Source organism: Diorhabda carinulata, chromosome 7 (genome assembly GCF_026250575.1).
Source record: "Diorhabda carinulata isolate Delta chromosome 7, icDioCari1.1, whole genome shotgun sequence".
Taxonomy (NCBI): Eukaryota; Metazoa; Arthropoda; class Insecta; order Coleoptera; family Chrysomelidae; genus Diorhabda; species Diorhabda carinulata.
The window spans coordinates 1,776,376-1,795,996 of NC_079466.1; the positions used below are offsets into that span (position 1 = coordinate 1,776,376).

The following is a 19,621-nucleotide window of genomic DNA, read 5'->3' on the forward strand; positions in this document are numbered from 1 at the left end:
ATACTAACCAATTAAGTAACTGGATCAAATAGCTTTTTACTTTCAAGGTTGCTATTACCGACAAGCTGAGTTACTTAGATATTTTCGAGTCCTTAGAGTCCCTGTTCATGATTATACGCAAATTGAATGTTACCTACCTTACAGTGTCTACCTTCAGGTTCTGATGGAGTACAAATAATATATATAGATAGAGTGATTGATTTCCTTCGAGTCTGTGTGAGCACCATCCTACTTTATTCTCACTAGAGACAATATGACTAACATAAATTGTACATAGTAATTTATGAACCTAATAAAATCCGAAGTACCGATAGTAAAAGTAATTGAATGAAACGATACGACAATAATAAAGATGATAGATTAAAACACATGGTGAAAAACATAAGAAAATAGAAGAAACTAGTATAAGTAACCATTTACCAGTACTTTAATAAATGAGAATAAAGAGAGTGGAAAACTGTTATGAAATATTATGTTGATAAATTTGAAAATTCTCAAGTGAATGTATAATACAAAGCACCACTATTCAAAGAATATCTAGCCTAAGTTTCATTTTACAAGTAGGATCATTGAGTGTGCTTGCTGACATAAAAACACTCTATTAGTAAATATTTCTAGAGATATAGGCATTAGCTCTTAGTGAGTCTGATCTAGCTCAATATGAAGGATAACTCATAATTGACAAAGAAATAGTCCAGCAGTAGATGAAATCATATAGATTAAGATGTCTTAGATAATTTCAGGTGAGTTGTATGCTATTACCAGATAATAAAATCTATGTGTCTTTGTAATCTTCTTAAAAATAATTTATTCGAATGAACCAGTTAACTTGCTTCAATTCAGTCAACAAATTATCATAATAACCCTTTTTCGCCCTAAAATATTTTCAATTTTATTCATAAAAAAGGTATTTGGGGAAAATAAAGGAACAAATAAATGACATTTTTTATTGATTCAGTATTTAGAAAGAAATGAATGGCTTTGGAACATATTCTTCGAAAATATCTACCCATGGTCCGTATGAGAAGTTTCGTGGGTTTTTATTCAAGCTCAAATTTTCATCGATGTTCAAATAGGTAAATGAGTCACTTGTTGCGGTTGGCCATGTGACATTATCAAAAAGCTCCTCGCTTTCAGGTGTAGGGTTTCTAGAAAGTAATATAATATGATAAATATAATTCCGAATCTCTTGATGAAAATTAGAATAGAAAATTGAAACAAATAATATACAATACATAATGAATTTCTTGAATAACTTGACCTTTGTTAAAGTAGATACTTATCAAGCATACAAAGCACTTATATATGACAATACTCACAAAAACTTCACAAAATTAGCAACCAATTTCACATATCTTTGTAGAGTTTTGACATCTGACTCAGAAAATTGATCATAGTTATCGTAGTTGGCCCATAAGTATTTCTGATCTTCTGCATGTGCTACTTTGCCAATGCCTACAAAATATGACCTTGTGAATAAATGTGACTAGATAGAAATAAAATTATTTGAAACTCAAATGGCGTATACAAGAGAAAAATCTGAGAATTTAAGCTAGGTATCGATCTCAAAATATAATATATTTTTTATTATATCCATTGGATAAAAAAAAAAGATATTTGTGACGTTTTCACACTTCATGGAGAAACTGGGCGATATGCATACATAAGAGAAATGGTTTTCTTATTAATACAACTTCTGGTATGATTTCAATTTCTCTTTCTCAAATTAATAACCGCAATTCTTGATCCCATGTTAAATAATTCAATTCAGGGAAAGTATTGTGCAAATTACAAAATTTAGTTTACGATGTTTGTTTTTAGCTTTGTAGCCCATATTATCTATAATGTAAAAATATGTTTTCTCGTACCTCAACACAGTGCAATTTCGTACAAGCTCATGTGACAGATCACTTCCTAAAATTCATAATGATCCCTTCTAGATCACTCCTCCATGACTGGAAACCAGTGGTCTAAACCATACATTTCAGAGACAGAATTCAATTTACCAATCAAATACTATGTTATATTTTATACTTCCACATCAAATATTGAGAAGCATATTTTCTGTTTTCATCTAACGGGCCATTTCACTCCATTCTAATTGTCTTCTTCTTCTTCTTCTTACCCATTATAGGCAGATTGCCTGTTCATTGTCAGCAGCATGCCTATTGCATCAATTGATGGTGAGATTATCACTCCATCTTTTTCGTGGCCTTCCCATACTTCTCCTCAGTGGTGAGTTGTCTCGTGCTATCCTTACTATTCTTTTCTCGCTCATTATACAATGTGTTCGCCCCATTCGTGCCTTATGTCGTCGCTACGTTCCCTGTTTAGGAGCGTTTTTCCAGTAATTTTTCGTAGGACTTTCATTTCCCAGGAGCCTTTTTGTTTTTGCTGTATAAGGCCGAGTTTCTGCGTTGTACAGCGTTATAGGTCTGATTACAGTTTTGTAGGTTCTTGACTTGGCCTCAATACTTATGTATTTGTTTTTCCATATAGTGTCGTTCAGACATCAGGCTGCTCTTGCTGGTTTTATTGCTAATTTTATTTTGGAAAAACCAATAACGTTCACAGGCAGTGGTTAGAACAGAAACAAAAGTGAGTAGAAAACTTATGCTGATATCCAAAGACATAACGAATACGACAACATCTTTTTTCTTCGGTAAAAACGGCGACCTAGTTTTTCAAAAGAAACGGAAGATTCAGCTGAAATCCTTAACCATATACATACAAAGCGACTGAAGAATCATTAAAGTTTGGTAGTTTAACACGTGAGACAAATAATAAATAGTCTAGTTCAGTGTCATAGATACACATAATGGTATAAAAAAACAGAATAAGCACCAGAACTTTATGTAGAAGGCGACCTAGTTTTTTGATTGAACAAAGATTCGTTTTAAATTCTTTTATTGTAATCAAAAATTAAAAAAAAAAAAATTTCACCGTCTAAATACGAAGCGACGGGTAAATGAATGAGAGATGAAAGAATATTTTCAAATTCATTTCACATAAACTTTGTTTGGCTCGAATTATTCTATTAGTATAATTGCACTCACCCGGTATTGAAACGTTGTTTTGTCCTAATTCACCATGATAGGAGAATTCGTAAAAGTATAAATCAACGTGCTCTGAGATTAACTCGGCAAATTTCAAAATTGGCCTAATGAACCTGTTGTCACTATAATACTTGAAAGTAAATTATTATATTAGAAAAACTTTCTGTTTACAATAATATTTACCTGTATAGCTTTTCCAACGTTATCACCAAATGGCTGATCTCCCATATAAATACTTCTTATTTTATAACCTACTTCTAACTTTACATCATTGTCAGTAATATACATATCGTCATCAACCAATGAACGAGGATCTTCATCATATCTTTTAACATGTTTCTTCCATGAATCCATATCTACCATAAAGTTAGTTAGTTAGTATTTTTTAACGGAATTTATGAATTCTATACATCGTCAATATCCGCGTCTTGGTGAAAACCGGAGAAATAAGTTTAAAACATCAGAATCAACTTTAACGTGAAACTCCTACGAAGCTTCAATTAAATAGTCATAGGTCAATGAAACAAGGGCTGTCAACCCAAAGACTTTGCGAGCCACTTTGGACATATATTACGAGTACTATCTCGAGAGCCACATATGTTTTTTATTAAAATAGAAAGAATTTATAATCTTATAAAATAATATCATTATTAATACAGAAAAATTGCAGTAAACCTTCCAAACAAAATTAATTATTCTTGGCAACAGAAAAATATTTAGGTATTTTTTCCTTGTGGGTAGAATTATGTGACGTTACGTTACGTAACATTTTTATGATAAATAAATTCATTATTTTGAAAAATCTTACGTATTTATGAATCTCCAGTTTTATCTTCAGCACTAAAATAACATTTCACATGTGTCGTATGGAGTGTCTCTGATTAAATACCAACAGTATTATGTAAGCATTGCTGGTTCCCATTTTTCTTGATAGCGCTTTTCAATTGTGGTCGTCCCTTAAAGCGCCCACATTTTCCGGAAAAAACTTCGTAGGGAATTTAAAAACTGTTTTTCAAGGACACTTTACATCCTAATTTATTATGTGCATTGAGCAGTGTTTTTGATGAGGTCAGAATATTAATTAGATCTGTAATTGCCCAAGAAATGTTCAGTAATTGTCACACTCTCTAAGTTTATCTAAGAAGTGAATTTCTGTTTCAAAAATTTGGAGCCAGTTCCATCTCTTTCCATGGCTTTTACAATTTTTTTTATTAGCCTCAATTTGACGTGCAATGCAACATTTTTCAAATCTAGCAGACTAACCATTGGTGTTGGTTGTATTTTATTCTAATACTAGTTTTATAATGTCATGTGTTTCTTTGAAATAAGCTAGAAGCAGTTAGGGAAATTTATTTCTGTTATAGTGCAGTACAGCCTTTATTCTTAGCTTTGAGGAATCTGACCTATGTTCAGTTTTAACTTGAAGCCCTCAATGTCATTACGGTACATTGAGTCGTCCTCTTTAGAAAATATATCATCATATCAATTGTGACGTTTACAGTAACTTTGATTCTCGCCTTAAACAGATTCCACTGCTTCAGCTTTTTCTTTGGGCACATACAAATCTCTCCAAAATCTTTGAGCTCCAATTATTTAATCAAATGAGGTGCTTAAAATCTGACTAGAGTTGTAGATTTTGTTTTAATATCTTCGTTTTCTGAACTCCTTGAATTTTATTTTGGACCATAAAATGAAGAAGGCACAGGAACATTTTCCGAATTATGGATGATTTCTGTTATAGAAGACACCTCCGCGTATTTTACCGCATGCTTTGATTTTCTCGAAAAGCCCTTGATATTGATCCAAGTGAAAAAAACAGTCGCTTATGTGATGGGTAGATTCGCATCAAAGCACTGGATTACTAAAAGACATTGCTAAATATTGAAATATGCCAAATAGCAGTTCTTAATTAAATGCGTGTTACCATTTTGGCATTTAGCAAATATCATTAAATTATTACATTCACGTGACATTTTATACGCGGAAATAATTGATGATAACTCTCAGAGGAAAAGTGAAAATTTGGTAAAAAAGTTTTGAAATGATTTTAGACGTGAATGACAAATACTGATATTTTTTTGTTAACTTTCGAGGCGCTGCCAATAGAATGCGAATAATCTTACCTTACCTAACCAATAACCATATTTGGTTAGGCTAGGTTAGGTTAGTTTGGTTCTAGTAACTTTGACTGTCGCCTAATTTTATTATTATGTCATAGATTTTGGTGTATTAATTGATAATTCAAGTATTTAGTGATATATTCGTTCCTCAACTAGTTCGCTAAGCTTTTGCTTGTATTTCCACATCATGATAGTTGTCCTAGATTTTCACGTGTTAGATTTTAGCGTGTCTTATATTTTGCAAGTTTTATTTTCCAAAAAAAAAAACGATTAACATGTGGAAGTCCATCCACAAAAGGTTTTATAGTATAAAACGTAATTGCAACGCCTCTTTTACCATGAGAAAAACTTCGCTCTTTCTGGTAGTTTCCTTAAAATTTACCTTTTGCCATTCCTATACCTTCTTCTGAGTTGAATCCCATTAAAACTGGAACTTTTGTGAATGAACCGTTTTCCACCGAAGTGTACATAACATCGGAAATGAAAGCTCCTTCATGAGGTACTTCTATGACCGGTGAAAATACCTGAAATAGTAATAAAATCTGAAAATTTCAATTCAATATCGTTAAATCTAATTTCTATATTGAATATTATCCACCAATTTAAGAGCTTTTGGCTCCACATTGAAAAACGTTTTATTCTTTATATTACGTGTATTTCAAGTTAACTAAGGGTTGGTTTAAGTACTAAGTATGTAGTGAATTCAATTATCAAATAAATAAATTTAAATAAAATCAAAATAAATACTACCAATACTTTTATCCTCATAATAATAATTACTAGTTAGGGGAGCAGCTCAAAATTGCAAAGATAAATAATCTAGTTTTATTATTTGGTAAATATTTTCCTCAATAAAAAATATAGTTACTTATAAACAAGTTCAAATTGAAGGGTGTCACCGTCTATTTATTGAAATAAATAGAAAGATATATCAAAAGGATACATCTACTTAAGTAAAAGTTGATTACAATTACAAATTTTCATGTTTTATTTGTAGATTTATCAAAATCAGTATGATTTATTTCCAATCTCAATTTTCCTTGAATATATTTTCTATTGAATTACACAAATATATATACAGCATACTAACATTATACTTATCATGAGTATTGACTATTAGACCTGCATCAACATTCAGTAAGAAGTCCGATAATTCTTTTGTAGATCTAGTTCTCTCAAAACTGGGGTCAATTTCAGCAGCTATACCATAAGCTGTCTCCACAGCATTTCTTTGTTGCGCCCAATCGCACAAAACAGAGCCGCTCATTCCTATTGCCGCCCTAAACAGTCCTGAAATTTGCGAAAAACACTTAACATCTTTCGTATAAGTTCCAGTTACACAGATCATTATTCATTTTGAGTTCATACAAATAGAGAACATGAATCTAATGCAGGATTCACAGAACATCAAAAGTATCTGATCGTTTTACTTTTAAGTTATAGATTAGTAATACAAATTATTTTTTTTTTATTTAAAATGGAATTATTACGCACCTGCTGATCCAGAGCTGAGAAGTTGATAGGTAACTGATGCCGATCCAGCGCTCTGTCCCATGATGGTTACTTGTTGTGGATCACCACCGAAAAACTCAATATTTTGATGGACCCACTTCAGAGCTAACTGTTGGTCTTTCAATCCCATGTTTCCGGGAATAACTGTATCACCAGTTGATAAAAATCCTGAAATTACAAATAAATACTTATGCTGATAATTATTTACTGAATACATATATCAAATTTACAAATATTATTGAGATTTATAAATAATCGGTAGTTAACTTTGCAACAATTACTTCTTCTTAGTTTTTCTATTCACTGTACTGACCATGTTAATCTGGATAAAAATTGAACATAATGAAGCTTTATACTCACCAAAAGGTCCAACACGATAATTGAATGTTACAAGAATCAAATCATGGCTTATGAGGAAAGCTGGTGCTTTGCTACTATAAGAAGCATGGCCGTGTATGAATGTTCCTCCATATATAGAAACCAGAACTGGTAACTTCCTCGAATCCGAAGGTTTCTAATCAATTGAATACGGATTTATTTCAAAAATGATAGTGTATATATAGATTTCGAAGTCATATGCGACCGAAACTCTCTTTTCTCGAATTCATTGTAATTCATACTTACTAGTGGTGTGAAAACGCTCAGATAAAGACAATCTTCCGTTTGATACTTCTCGTCCTTATCCACTTGATAGCAAGACACGGAATTATTATTGGCTTCCAAAATTCCTTCCCAATTTGGAGCTGGTTGTGGTGGCTGAAAACAATACACTTTACGATGAATTTCTAGTTTAGCTCCATTATAAATTATAATTATATTTTGTTTTGAACGTTGCCTGGATTTACTGGAAACTTTAGTATGATGCTTGTCCAAAAAATAAGGTTTCCAACGAATTTTCACAATTAAAATCATGTGTATTTGCATTGAATACATGCATGGAAAGTTTAGATTATTTTCAGTTATAGTCGCCGCTTAGATCTATGGATTTTTGCGGTGAACCATCTTAAAAGTCGCAGAAATCTGCCGCCGCGCCACGAAAATACCTTAAAACTCCATCTGTCAGCTCTATGAGTGTTTATTTAATTCAAGAAAGAGACATGTTGTTCACTCATACACTCTTCCCCATACACTTCACACAGTTAGGGGTGAACGTCCACATTTTTGCACACTAGAAACGAATAAGATTACAGTTCTAGCTTCAAATCGAATAAATGGAAGCTCCATCTTTCACGGCTACCAAGACAACTCACCGGGACGGAAATTAGGGGAAAGAAATCTAAGGTACACGTCAGTCTTACCAAATCCTGCCTAATAACGTTCCTAGTGTCCGGGAACCTTCTTTTATGGAGAACCCTCGTATACATGTTACTCTATATCAACTTTTTCCATTATTTTTTTTTTCACCATTACTTGAATTAAATCATTCTCATGACCTCAAAATATAGTGATTCTTTTTAATTTATTATAGTATATACAAAACCTTTTTACTTCTACTCGACAACCCATTTAAAGAATTAACAAGAATAGATTAAAAAGCATTGAATTATACTTACCTGAAATCGTAGATTACCTACTGGTGGTGCTGCAAAAGGAATTCCCAAATATGCATAATATGTAAGGTTGCCAGTAGCTGGGGGAGTAACTGAAATTCCTCGAATTTTTCCGTTCGGTAGGGTTAATATAAGATCATCGTCGCAGAATATCTATGAAATTAAGTTTTGATTCACTTAAAGGTAACATACAAATATACTTATTTAATACATACCTCCACACTTGTTATCAATAACAAGGCTACAATGCTCAACATATCTGTTAATATTATTATTGATTTTTGTTACATAAAACCTTCAATGTTGTCATATATATAATTAGCAAAACACAATTATTTATTTTGCACTCGACTGATAAGATTATCCTCTAATAAAAAATACTTGAAAATACCTGAATGTATAGATCAATAGATATTTAAGGCATATTTAAGGGTGAGATACAAACAAATCAATATGGAGATTGAAAATCAGTATAGAATGCAAGAAACCTAAATTCTTTTCTCTAGGACGTGATAAAACTAAAAATTCGTATCAAAGTTAGCACCAAATATTGATAAAAAATAACGAAAATAAGAAGAACCATCAATCAGGATGAATGAAATATGGTAGGTAATTGCTATGAGAAAAACGAGGATTCCATCAGATGAACTCTACGATTACATTGAGATTTATGTCACTGGTCATCAAACTTTTCGATAATCACGTTATCGTTGGTAAAAACCAAATGTACTTTACCTGAAGATGATAACTTGATTGTAGAAACGTGCGACAGACATTGTGAGTGTTGTTGTAGTGGTATTAGTAAACTTCATAATGAGGTATATATCACAACATTTTAATAACTCACTCCCCTGTATATCGAAATAAAATTAAGACATCAATAAAAATGTTTCTTACTAAAGCATTTCAGCATGAAAAAACTTCTTTTCAAAAGAGTTTTCTCTCAATGAAACAATTGAAAACAACGAATCGTTGCTTCACAGTTTTTTTAAATCTATTTGATATAAATCTATCACAAAACAGGGGAAACCATAAAAATTCCTGATCAGTAAGAATAATAGATCTTTAAGAAATAAAAAAATTAGATTTCGAAGAATGATGTCGGGAATGAGTTTAATTTTACTTCTCAAACGTTTTTGAGGTGGCTTGATACAAATATCATGACAGCGATGACCAGCGAGGTATATATATGGTTTTAATGAGCTTGAGATTTGCGAGTTACATTGAAAATGTGGTGGGATCCCATTGATTGGAGATGGGAAGTCTCCGAATTGAATGCCACTTGATTAATCGTATTGCTCAAAGTTTTATACGATTATCATGAAAAGTTAACGTAACCAAAATCGGTTGGAAAGGTTAAGACTTTAGTTGTATGAGTTACAGCCTTCAACGAATTCTATCTGAAAAGATATGGATCTGAAAAAGAAGTTTAGAAATACAAATATCAATCAAGTATGGAAGTAATATCTGATACAGTAGTCAATTTCGAGGTAAAACAGGAATTGTTTTATAAAAATTACATACAAAGATTGAGAAAGCCATGTTCTGATTATATTGCACTCTTAGTCCAATTGTTATATAATGAATTTTGGTTGAAATTTTATTAGCCTCACTCAAAAAATCATTTCAATCCTAGTGAAAACTTGTAGCCAGACAGTTGGGATGAATTTTGGTCATTGATTTATCATTTTCTATCAAATAAAATGTTTCAACTATTTGGGGTGAATAAATAAAAAAATACATTGGTAAAATATTTCATTTATTCAATATTTAGAAAGATATAAATGGCTTCGGAACATATTCCTCGAATATTTCTAACCATGGTCCGTACGAGAAGTTTCGTGGGTTTCGACTCAAGCTCAAATTATCGTCAATGCTCAAATAGGTGAGATAGTCGCTTGATGCGATTGGCCACGTGATATTATCGAGTAACTCTTCTCTTTCAGGTGTGGGGTTTCTATAAATAAAAACAATGTTTAAACATTAATTTTTTCTTTTCCTTATAAAAGCCGGATCGAGGTAATTTTTATACGAAATACATCATTCATCAATTGAACTACTTCACTGCTTTAGGTTTTGATTTTTTCAAGTAAATATGGTAATTTATTGAATTTATTGTTATTTTTACATATACTTACAGATATTTCACAAAATTAGCTACTAATTTTACGTATCTTTTCAATGTTTTGACATCTGATTCAGGAAATTCATCATAGCTATCGTACTGAGGCCAAAAATACCACTGATCTTCTGCATGTTTTACTCTGCCAATACCTACAAAATATCAATTTTTGAACAAAAGTGTCAAGTATAAATAAAATGATTTGATCTCAAAAATCTTATAAATCATTCTAATCACTCTAAAAATAATTAAAAAAATTAGAATTGGATGGAATAAACCCTTATTTTCCAGTTTTAAGAGAAATTTTTTCTCAACTCCCTAGAAATAATCTAGGTTTGCCACTGAGAGAGTCTGTTGTTGAAATATTTTTTGAAAAAACTACTGAATTTAAGTTTTTTAAACAACAGGAGATATGCCTTAAAAAATAGAAATAATTTCTATATGAGAACAGATAGAAGGTGGAAAGTGGTGAAACAGACATTGAAAAAACTACTACGTATAACCCTAAGAAGCATACGAGCGAATTTTAAATGGAGAAAAGGATAATAAAGGTCACTTTGGAAGACTCACAATGTGGCTTTTGATAAGGAAGGAGCACAAACGACTCAATATTTACATTCAATCACTTGTACAAAGAAATTTGATAAATTGAAGATGAGGAAATTCATTTATGCTTTATATATTTGAAGAAACTATACAAACAAGGAAGAAAGATATTTAAAATTAAAAACTCTGGAGACAAAGACGCAAAAATCGATATAAGGGCTTAGACGATGGAGCCAACATATATGACGGAATTGATTTATTATTATTATCAAAGATCTACAACACAATCTGGTATCTGGTATCTGGTATCTGGTATCTGGTATCTGGTATCTGGTATCTGGTATCTGGTATCTGGTATCTGGTATCTGGTATCTGGTATCTGGTATCTGGTATCTGGTATCTGGTATCTGGTATCTGGTATCTGGTATCTGGTATCTGGTATCTGGTATCTGGTATCTGGTATCTGGTATCTGGTATCTGGTATCTGGTATCTGGTATCTGGTATCTGGTATCTGGTATCTGGTATCTGGTATCTGGTATCTGGTATCTGGTATCTGGTATCTGGTATCTGGTATCTGGTATCTGGTATCTGGTATCTGGTATCTGGTATCTGGTATCTGGTATCTGGTATCTGGTATCTGGTATCTGGTATCTGGTATCTGGTATCTGGTATCTGGTATCTGGTATCTGGTATCTGGTATCTGGTATCTGGTATCTGGTATCTGGTATCTGGTATCTGGTATCTGGTATCTGGTATCTGGTATCTGGTATCTGGTATCTGGTATCTGGTATCTGGTATCTGGTATCTGGTATCTGGTATCTGGTATCTGGTATCTGGTATCTGGTATCTGGTATCTGGTATCTGGTATCTGGTATCTGGTATCTGGTATCTGGTATCTGATATCTGGTATCAGGTATCTGGTATCTGGTATCTAGTATCTGGTAATGCCTACCTAGTAATGGCATACTAGATCAGGAAATGGAAGGAAATCTATAAAACTGTAAATTATTCAATGTAATGGAATCATAATTCTTCGGGAGAAAAAAGGTACTAGAAAATATAAAAATAAGAATTGGTTAGTTCAGGTTAGTTAAACAAAACATGGAATAAGAGATAAAACGAATGAAGAAAAAGTGACGATGGAAACATAAGACAAAATATATGAGGCACGATAGTCTGGAACCATATGCCGAAAACAGAATGCCGAAAAAACCCTCGAATTCAAGCTGAGAGGTGAAAATGATGAAAAAGAGCAAAGAAAAACTTCATTGGAAATGTCGAAGAAGCAGCAGCAGCAAAGGAGAATAAATGGAAATAAAAGTGTTCAACAACATAGATCAAATCATAGATAAAAAGGCATGAGGAAAACGTTTATGGCATAACCCCCAATCAAAGGGCCAAAAACTTCACGGTAATCTGGCTTACAATCAAATAAAAAGGGTTCATAAGCGGAAAATGAAGTGAGAATACCAATTCAGAGAATTTATTGATGCACGATAGGAATAAATAAATTGAAATTTCAACTCGAGTACAAATGAAAATTTCACATTTTGGGCTAGGTACAACTGATTACCCGCTTTGAACCATCATATCAAATATCAACAATATATTCATTCATATTTATATTCTGATAATTTGGACAACTGATATAGAGAACCTTTCCCCAGGACATTCAATTATGCAAAAACTTCACTGTGGTGAGAAAACATAAAGAAATGGCCCTCAGTCCCGGGCAGGTGTGAATCACCAGAGGGTTCAAGATAAGAACTGATTCATGGAATGTTCGCACTTTGTATGCTGCCGGAAAATTGAGCAATGCTAATAAGGAAATGAAGAGAATGAGTATCGACATCCTTTGCGTAAGTGAAATCAGATGGCCAATAATGGAATATGTACAACAACCATCACAGAAATGGAATAGGCATTATAATTGACAACCATATAAAAAACTCAGTCAAAAATGTCGTTGCCTATTCAGACCGCATCATGATGCTCCAGATCGCCGTAATACCGATTAATATAAATATTGAAGCTTTCTATGAACAAATACTAAGATCAGTGAAGACGCATGAAATCAATATAGTCATGGGTGACTTTAATGCGAAAGTGTGTTGTGAAAGGACGGATGGAGTAACGGAATCTTATGAAATGGGCAAACGTAATGATCGAGGAGAAAATCTCGAGCAATTCTGTAGTGAAGAAAATCTAGTTGTTTAAAACACATTTTTCAAATTACTTCCAAGACGAATTTGTAGATGGAAATCTCCGCAAGACAATGATGAACAAATAGTGAGAAACAGATCGACTACAGATATCGGTTCCGACCATAATCCACTAATAGCTGACTTTAGGTTCAAAGGAAAAACAATAATAGTCAAATCAGGAACAAAGAGCATTAATATAGCGATATTGAGGCAAGAAGGAAAGAAGCAAACGCTGGAAAAATAGATAAACAAACAATTACTGGAAAAATTGGTACTAGTCATAAACGAGGACGAAGGTTGGAACAAAATCAAAACCGAAATATAGCAATCCATTGAGAGAAAAAGAAATAATAACGTTTACTAGGAAACACTAAAATTAATATACATATGTGCAAACTCTTTAACGGTACTTCCCTAGAATGGCTAAAATCCACCTTTGTGACTCTCCCGAAGAAACCCAATGTCAAAACTTGTGAAAACTACAGACTGATAACCCAGATGAGCCACGCACTTATGGCTTTTTCGCTGTGTGCAGTTACTAATTTAAAAATCAAAGAAAGGTGTCGTCATTTCTAGAAATATTCATTTTTTTATGCGATCTATTTAAAATTGAACCTTTTTTTTTTTAACTTAAATTGTTCTTGTACGAGTTAAACACTATTGAAATTACAGTTAATGAGTGTAATTCAACTTACCGGGTATGGAAACATTGTTTTGTCCCAATTCACCATGATAAGAGAATTCGTAAAAATATAAATCAACGTGTTGTGAGAGTAACTCGGCAAATTTTAAGATTGGCCTGATGAAACTGTTGTCGCTATAATACTTTAAAACGAATTATTTTATCAGATCTGTAGAACTATCAATGATATAAACGGATATATAAAAAACATACTGTCAAATAGAAAAAAAATATTTACCTGTACGGCTTTTCCAACGTTATTACCAAATGGCTGATCTCCCATATATATACTTCTTATTTTCTTACCTACTTCTAATTTCACATCGTCATCAGTAATATACATATCGTCATCAACTAATAAACGCGGATTTTCATCCAATTTTTCAACCTGTTTCTTCCATGAATCCATATCTAAGACATAACAGAATAATCAATAATTTTTATTGACGTAATTTTGAAAATTCTTGATTTTCGTCATCACTAATTGAAATTTTTTTGTTGACAAACTTTCCAAAGAAAAATAAATATATTGAAAAGAGATTCTTAAAATTCCATTTGAAATCAAGCTAAAGTATATAATATTAATCTTATCATATGTTGTGATTTAGGTGAGAAGATTTTGTACGTAATTGCTTTTAATTTTATTATTGAGGATACCGTTTCAAGAAATTCTAACAAACGGTAACAAAGCATGTTTCAAATGAATGTTGTAAATGTATGAGTTTTTTCATAAACAATGGATTTCGGAGACTAGTCCATTATTAACCCATTATTAATACTACTCCAAGAAAAGGTATCAGATCAGCCTCGGCGATAGCTTTTGATTTACAAAAAGTTGATAGGATTTTGATATATAACGTTCATTAATTCTCTATATAGCATAAGCTGAGGGCAAGAGAGCCATAGCCGTTTAACGTGGAACACAAAATCCTTAACGTCATGTCAGATTAGATGTTATATTGACAAAAATATATCTTCATAGCAATTCACAGAGAGTTAATACTTTCAAAGACTTTGGAGGGCCGAATCGGCCGAATCAAATTCATATGGACAGATCGAAATAATTTTTGTGTGATACATAAAAGTGCTCTGTTATGAATTCTCTTTTATTTGAATAAAGCCCCATATCACTGGAACAAATGTACTTCTAATTCGAACGACTAAAAAGCGAATCAAACTGTTGAAGTAGAGTTGACGGCAGCTATTAAACAACGAGTCAGTAACATTTAAGACTTTTTCTTTGAAATGGGCCGTAGTTTAAAGACCTCTTGATTTGTTATTACAACCGCACATTTTTATTTGATTTCCCTATATTCACCTTGTACCTTTCCTAAACTTTCTTCTGAGTTGAAACCCATTAAAACTGGAACTTTGGCGAATGAACCATTCTCAACCGAAGTGTACATAACATCAGAAATAAAAGCGCCTTCATGAGGTACTTCTATGACCGGTGAAAATACCTGAAGGAAAAATGAAATGAAAATTAACTAAAACTTGAAATTTTAGGTCAACATCATTATTTTCAATTTCATAATTAAACGTATACATAAAATTATTTTGAAGTTTTGTTCTTTATATCTAGTCAAGGAAATGGAGAATTAATAGGAATTTTATTATTTTTGCAGGAGAATAACGAGCAATTGAAGCATCTTAAGAAGTTATTTCCAAATTACTCGAATATTTAAGTTTCAATATTTTCAATTCTCATTGGTCTGGAATTTACGGAAAATATACTGACATTATACGTATTATTGGTTTTGAGTATTAAAGATGCATCAACATTCAGTAAGAAGTCTGATAAATCTTGTGTAGATCTGGTTCTCTGGAAACTAGGATCAATTTCAGCAGCTATACCATAAGCTGTCTCCACAGCGTTTCTTTGTTGTGCCCAATCGCACAAAACGGATCCGCTCATTCCTACTGCGGCCCTAAAAAGTCCTGAAATTTTCAGAAAACATTTAACATTTTATTTGTATTAATTGAAATTTGTTCAAATCATTTCCCATTTTGAATTCATAGAAATTGAAAATTTGAACGTTTCATGACTTAACAGAACATGGAAAATATCTAATCGTTGTCCTTTAAACTAGTTATTAGTTACTAAAAGATTTTTTACATTCAAAATCGTAGATCTCATACTACAATACCACTTTTTATAAATTTGTCATAATTTTTATTGATTTACTCACCTGCAGATCCTGGACTGAGAAGTTGGTAGGTGACAGAAGCTGACCCAGCACTCTGACCCAAGATGGTTACCTTTTGTGGATCTCCACCGAAGAATTCAATATTTTGATTCACCCATTTCAAAGCTAATTGTTGGTCTTTCAACCCCATATTTCCAGGGATTACTGTATCGCCAGTAGATAGAAATCCTGAAATTACAGATAAAACATTATTCAACGATTAATTATTTATGATTTCACAGATCAAAATTAGAAAGAAGTTTTCATTCATATATAGGTTGGCTTATTCTTTCTCAAACTAATCTTTTTCAACTGAATAAGAACAAAATACCATAAATTTATTCCCTAGTAAATTGGACACGACTAATCAAACATCTATTATGATATCGCTTTATACTCACCAAAAGGTCCAACACGGTAATTGAATGAAACAAGAATCACATCATGACTTATGAGAAAAGCAGCTACTTTGCCATCATAAGAAGCATGACCGTGAATAAATGCTCCACCATAGATAGAAACTACAATCGGTAATTTTCCTGAATTCGAAGGCTTCTGTTTAAACAAAAAATCATAATTGGAATAAAATTCATCATAAATATATGAAAATATACACGTCGAAACTAGTCAGTGGTTACAAACTCCATCTTGTAATTGCGAGCCTATGTTCTTTTCTCGTTTTTATGTAAGTGAACTATTCCTAAAAATATTCTATTCCGTGTATCAGATTCCGTCTAGAATTTTTGAATCTTTTTAATTGATTTTATGTTATTTTGATAATTCGTTAAATTTTTGTTCTTTTTATAGTATTGATGTCCTTTTAATCTATTTTCTAAATACTGAGATGTTTGCACTATGTAGACAGCGTGAATCAGTACAAGGCACTTAATATTTGATATTACTTCTTCTGTTTTTTTTTTATTTTCTAGATTTTAGTTTCGTGGAATATTTGGGTAATGTATTACGCTCTTTATGACTTATACTAATATCATATTTATTAAAATAATTTGATAGTTATTGGGAAAGTCCTTGTACATTATAGATTATAGAAGCTGTTTATATTTTTTTGTGAATATGTTGATTATTATTTTATTTCAATGAAGTTTTTGTTTTTTGAATAGCCAAGCATCTAAATCCAGAATCTAATAGTTGGATAAATCTATCAGTTAAAATTATTAATACTGGTATATACAGGTAACATAGGATGACATAAATTTGAGTTCAAATATCCAAGATGGCTCCGTATAACATCATGTTTTCATATTATTGTTAATTTTATATAATGTGACATCAAAAAAATTGTTTTTTTATATTTCGATTGTGAATTGAAGTTTTTCACGATAAGAATTGGATGTTTTCAATTTCATTTTTTGGTACAGTAGTGATGCAATCCTTTACATAACTGAAAAAGAATGGGATATTCATATTAAGTTTGCATAATCCAGTTTCTTTAAGATTACTAATTGTGCTATGCCACTTTATATGGAAGCTACCGTACCGCAACTATTAATTTGTTTATATATTTAATTTCATATTTGAAGTATCTTGTTGTAAGTGTTAATTATATAGCTGTGATGAATTCTTTTCAAGGTATGTTTATGTATTACTTAATTTTATCCCATTTTTTCATCAATAAATCTCTCACCATTTTAATTGTAATATTTGTGTATAGAGAAACTATATTGAACGAAATAAATACATATTCGTCAGTTATTTTTATATCTTTAATTTTTTTCTTCAAAATCCCATATGTTTGTGGTATAGTATTTGTTTTGGTATGAAATTTTGTGTAGTTTTGGCACACCATATATTTTAATTTGGTATGGCATTATGAATTATCAATTTTTTGCATTTGATGGCGAAACAGAAAGTTGATTGTCCCAAGATCGAATGAGATTATTATTTTGTTTGTTAACTTTCGAATATTACTCTCAAAGAAGCTAAGTCTAATTACCAGCGATTCTAATGATACTAATAAAAAAACTTTCACAAAAATTTTATTCACATACTGCTCTAATTATTATCAAAAGAATCTATTTACTTACTAGTGGAGTGTAGACACTCAAATAAAGACAATCTTCTGTTTGATAATCATCTTCTACGCCTACTTGATAGCAAGACACGGAATTATTATTGGCTTCCAAAATTCCATCCCAATTTGCAGATGGTTGTGGTGGCTGAACAAAATATAGTTATTGTTTAAAATATCTAGCTTAGCTTTATCACTAATTTGACTTTAAATATACCTACTCAAATTTTGAATTGACTGAATTCTCTATCAATATGCAATCACTTTCATTAAGCCTAACTAGAATTATGATTTCTTTCAGTGTACTATAGAATCAGCTTTTCTTACGATCCTTATCTAAGACTAGTTACAATGGATTCAATACTACGACCCAACAAAATACCTCCAAGGTAACAATATATTTAAATAGAACTCACCTGGAATCTTAGATTACCTACTGGTGGTGCAGCAAAAGGAATTCCTAAATATGCATAATATGTAAGGTTGCCAGTAACCGGGGGAGTAACTGAAATTCCTCGAATCTTTCCGTTCGGTAAAGTCAATATAAGATCATCGTCGCAGAATATCTGAAAAATAACATAAATTTTAGTTCGTATCAAATTTTGGTGAAGGTAATATTACGAATTACTCCACGACATGGACTGTGAAGCCGGTTCTGTTTGATTATTTCAATAGACTCTAAAATTTGGGGATCGTACCGGACAGTAACTTCTTCAGGTCATCTTACATGTTCATGCTATCTGTATACTAGTGGATATAATAATGTATGAGACAGTTCTACATTAAAAGTATATAATATGAAAACCAACCAATTCAACCTATCAATGTCGAATGAAATGTGGAGAACGTATGTACAAAAAAACTCATTTACCTTTATGATGGTGGAAAGAAATTAGTTCCATATAAGGTATCTATATTGAAATTCGAGATGAGAAAATCTTTTTGTATAGTTTTGCTGAATGATGCAGATAATTGATCTCAGTGTATTAAAACGAAGAGTAGATGAAAAAATATATATAATGAAATACATTTAAATGAATACTCACCTGCACAATCGTAATAAATAATAAAGCTACAATGCTCAACATATTTGTAAATATTGTTGATTTGTGGGATGGGATATAAGAAATTCTTAATTGACTTATATATAATTATCGGAACAAAATAATTTATTGTACTCGATTGATAAGATTGTTTATCCATAAAAAATACTTCACAATATCTATGAAAATATTTTTGAGAATAATAACCGTTCTGAAAAATTATAGAAAATACTATGGAACAGTTTTTTGGAATACACCTGTTTTAAGAAAATTTCTGGCACTATCTCCGGAAGGCAACATAACCTGAAGTATGGTTAAATATATCTAAGAGTTGCCGCTAATAATTTTTTTAGTAGTAGTTTTATTCGTTGTTTTTGACTATGTTCAAAACGTTTCCCCAAATTTTTTCTGTTTGCAGTAATATGTCAAAGGTTTACAGTTATCTTGGTATGATCCTTGTTTCAATATAAAAATTCTTATTTAGTTTCTTATTCGATATTAACCAATAACTGCTAATATATAATAATTCCTGGTGGTCAATGCTTAAATTTTGAGAAGACCTACACGAAC

At 31.7% G+C, this 19,621-nt stretch overlaps 1 protein-coding gene across 1 annotated transcript; it reads right to left on the bottom strand.

Annotated features, from left to right (window-relative positions):
• Window positions 1–933: 933 nt before the first annotated feature.
• On the bottom strand, window positions 934–19,130 carry LOC130896536 (uncharacterized). Its single transcript, XM_057804718.1, has 22 exons — window positions 19,055–19,130; window positions 18,425–18,574; window positions 18,025–18,156; window positions 16,381–16,534; window positions 15,983–16,168; window positions 15,532–15,731; window positions 15,112–15,253; window positions 14,032–14,204; window positions 13,807–13,936; window positions 10,377–10,512; window positions 10,028–10,195; window positions 9,086–9,089; window positions 8,242–8,391; window positions 7,313–7,444; window positions 7,049–7,202; window positions 6,671–6,856; window positions 6,267–6,466; window positions 5,559–5,700; window positions 3,240–3,412; window positions 3,057–3,186; window positions 1,320–1,455; window positions 934–1,148 (listed from the first exon to the last, which is right to left on the bottom strand). Exons 1-22 carry the CDS (start codon window positions 19,094–19,096, stop codon window positions 962–964), a joined length of 3,207 nt encoding a protein of 1,068 aa, XP_057660701.1. The 5' UTR covers window positions 19,097–19,130; the 3' UTR covers window positions 934–961.
• Between the last annotated feature and the right edge of the window lie 491 nt (window positions 19,131–19,621).

What these genes read in the sequence shown, in the direction of transcription:
- LOC130896536 (XM_057804718.1), bottom strand. Translation starts at nt 19,096, where the DNA reads ATGTTGAGCATTGTAGCTTTATTATTTATTACGATTGTGCAG. An exon ending in TATTTATTACGATTGTGCAG is followed by an intron (nt 18,575 to 19,054) that starts GTGAGTATTCAT and finishes GTTATTTTTCAG; the next exon opens with ATATTCTGCGACGATGATCT. An exon ending in GCTAATTTTGTGAAGTTTTT is followed by an intron (nt 1,149 to 1,319) that starts GTGAGTATTGTC and finishes ATTACTTTCTAG; the next exon opens with AAACCCTACACCTGAAAGCG.